This window comes from Gavialis gangeticus, unplaced genomic scaffold (genome assembly GCF_001723915.1).
Source record: "Gavialis gangeticus isolate Ggan-Ray unplaced genomic scaffold, GavGan_comp1, whole genome shotgun sequence".
Lineage (NCBI taxonomy): Eukaryota > Metazoa > Chordata > Crocodylia > Gavialidae > Gavialis > Gavialis gangeticus.
The window spans coordinates 157638179-157641002 of NW_017728992.1; the positions used below are offsets into that span (position 1 = coordinate 157638179).

Genomic DNA, 2824 nt, shown 5'->3' on the forward strand with positions numbered 1-2824 from the left:
AATTTTCCTCATCTTGCTGTTGGTATATCGCATGAGGAAGAAGGATGAAGGCAGCTATGACCTCGGTGAACGTAAACCATCCAGTGCTGCCTATCAAAAGGCACCTACTAAGGAATTTTATGCATAAAATTCCTATTTAGTGTCTCTATTTATGAGATCACTGAACTTTTTTAAATAAAGCTTTTGCATAGAATAATGAAGATCTTTTTCATTAAAGAGCCATTATGGCACCTTTATGATAAAAATCCCATTGTATTTAAAACTTTTCATGTATTCCTTTAAAAATGTAAAATTAAGACTTAACATTTGCAGTGTTCTGTGAATAACAGTGGCAAAGCATTATTTTATAAATCCATTGATGTTCACTGAATCATTTTTAAAACTTTATGCATAAATATAAGATGATGAAAATGATTGTTTTATCCTATGGTTCAATGAAAGTTGTTTAATTTTTGTCAGCATGTCTCGGATTGATCTTACAAGTTAGTTTTTATTTCATTAATTTATCTGTTTCCAAAAAATATGCCTTTTTGTAGTTGTCATGGTGCAATTTGTCTTCAGATAATTCAGATAACGGTACCTTATAGTGTAAGTGTAATTTTTCAGCTATGTAAACTTTAACCTCCACTTTGTATAAATTTAAGTGTCAGAATATCAATTTTACACTTTGCATTGTTTCTCAATGTACCTGTAGCTTCTGTGAGATTTGTAACAGCAAATTAATGTGTAAAATTGGAAAACAATTACAAACTGTCTAGTCGTATCCTTACTAAACAAATCTTATTTAAGGAAGATTTGGAGTAAGCTACTGACAAATCTAAGCAAACCCAAAGACTCTTAACAGTATTCTGAGAAATTGCTGCAGATTTCTATGGCCACTGTATTTGTTAATTTCTTGCAATTTGAAGGTACAAGTAGGGGTTTAAATTTTTGTTCTTAAAAATGCATTTAAGTTGTAAACGTCTTTTAAAGCCTTTGAAGTGCCTATGATTATATGTAACTTGTCGCAGACTGGTGTTAATGAGTATATAACAGTAAAAGAAAATGTTGGTATTTTATAAGCACAGACAATTCTAATGGTAACTTTTGTAGTCTTACATGGATAGACATAAATTGTAATTTGGGAACATAAACACTACTGAATAAATCATGTGGCCTAATACTGAAAATTTCATTGTGATATACTTTTGTACATTTTTCATTTTATGTCTTTTTGGTTATGTTTAATGTCACAAATTATGTCTCCTTAGATCTTGGAAAATACTGTTGGGACATAAAGACCAAAAAAAGCTTATTGATGAGGCTGCTGCTTGGAACAGTTTTATTGCAAAAGTGACAGGGAAACCCATAATATTTCATTGTCTGGGAGCAAGCTTAGCATCTGGTGTATGAATTATGAGTGTTTCAACCTTTGTATTATACTTAACGGCAGTATTGACACAGACGTGTTCTTTATGCAAAAGTTACTTTCAGTACTGTAAAAGTCAGAGGAGTACACAATTTCATTTATTATGTATATCGGTTCTTTATTCATTGTTTTACTATAACTTTTGGAGAACCTTGTTTTGATTCTACTATGACACCAACAGAAGAATTGAGATAAACCCTGATGAAGGGTTTTTAAACCCAAGAGCTTGCTAAGAAATTTTTTTCCAGCTATTTAAGTTGGTTTAATAAAAGATATCAGATTCATCCAAAGAACCTTGTCTGCCTTGGGATAAATGGAATATTTTTATAAGAGAAGGCAGAAATAGTCCAAATAGAAGAGAATTGTAATTGCCTTTGGGTTACAATTCAGATAGCTTGTGGAGACGAAAGTGGTGTGCCTGCCTAAGTTATGCTTTTAATGAACAAGTAGCTTTGTCTTCAGGACTATTAATTTCCTCTGTTTCAATTTCTTAATTTCCAAAATAGTTCAGGGAGAAGATTTATCTATACTACTTCTCACAGGTATATATCAATTGGTTTTAAATAAAACTCCCAGTTCAAAAAAAGAAGAAAAGAAAAACAGCATAACTTGTATCTGTTGCTGCCCCAAATTAAGTAATCATTTAGGAAAAATTAAAGGTATCCTGTGCCATGATATTTTAATATATTGCTTTTTCATTATTTACTCGTATTGGCATTTTTTTCAAAGCAATACATGTTCAACAGTTAAAAACAGGGTACAAGTTTAGCAGGTCTATGTTATTGTGCAATATTTAGTGAAATTCAGTTAGTAAAATAACTGCGTGGAATAACTGTGCCAAGAAAGGAATATTGCTGGCAAATGCTGTGCCACTGCTGTAAAATAAAGCATTTGTTAAAGTGCCAAAATAAAGTCTACCATGCCTAAACTAATATTTCATTTGTACAGTCTGACATCCAGTCTTCTTGAAGCCCATGTTACTTATGGTAGATGGAGTTTTCTTCAAGGTGCAATAAATACTACTGTAGTTATAGCTATAAACATTAGACATAGGACAAGTTGTCTACTTTTTTTCATAAACAGATCAACATTAAAGTGTTTTTTAAATGACCTTTTCACTTCTGATTGTTTCAGGCCCTTTACTTCCAATTGCTACATAATGCTTTATTAACCAACACAATACTTTAGTAACAAATAAAAACATATTTGATAATTGCTTTCCACCAATTATTCATTATTATGTATGTTATTCATTGAATTTGTTTACTAATAGCAGCAGCAATTATGTTTATGGTCTTCTTTGAGCTATTTCCTTTCTTTTAAACATTGCCACTTCTCATATCACCTATAATATGTAGAGGAATTTGAAACACTTTATTGATTGTTCCCCACCCCAATCTTCCAAACCCTCCCTGT

General features: G+C 31.4%; 1 protein-coding gene across 2 annotated transcripts in view; it reads left to right on the forward strand.

Moving 5' to 3' along the window:
• Positions 1-2519, forward strand: part of SDC2 (syndecan 2) — a 134824-nt gene extending 132305 nt beyond the window's left edge. The window contains exon 6 of one of the 2 annotated variants that reach the window (XM_019527968.1): positions 1-2519. In XM_019527968.1, coding sequence (XP_019383513.1) covers positions 1-127 — 127 coding nt within the window. In that variant the 3' untranslated portion in view covers positions 128-2519. The other variant, XM_019527969.1, reaches the window with a different exon arrangement.
• Positions 2520-2824: the final 305 nt, after the last annotated feature.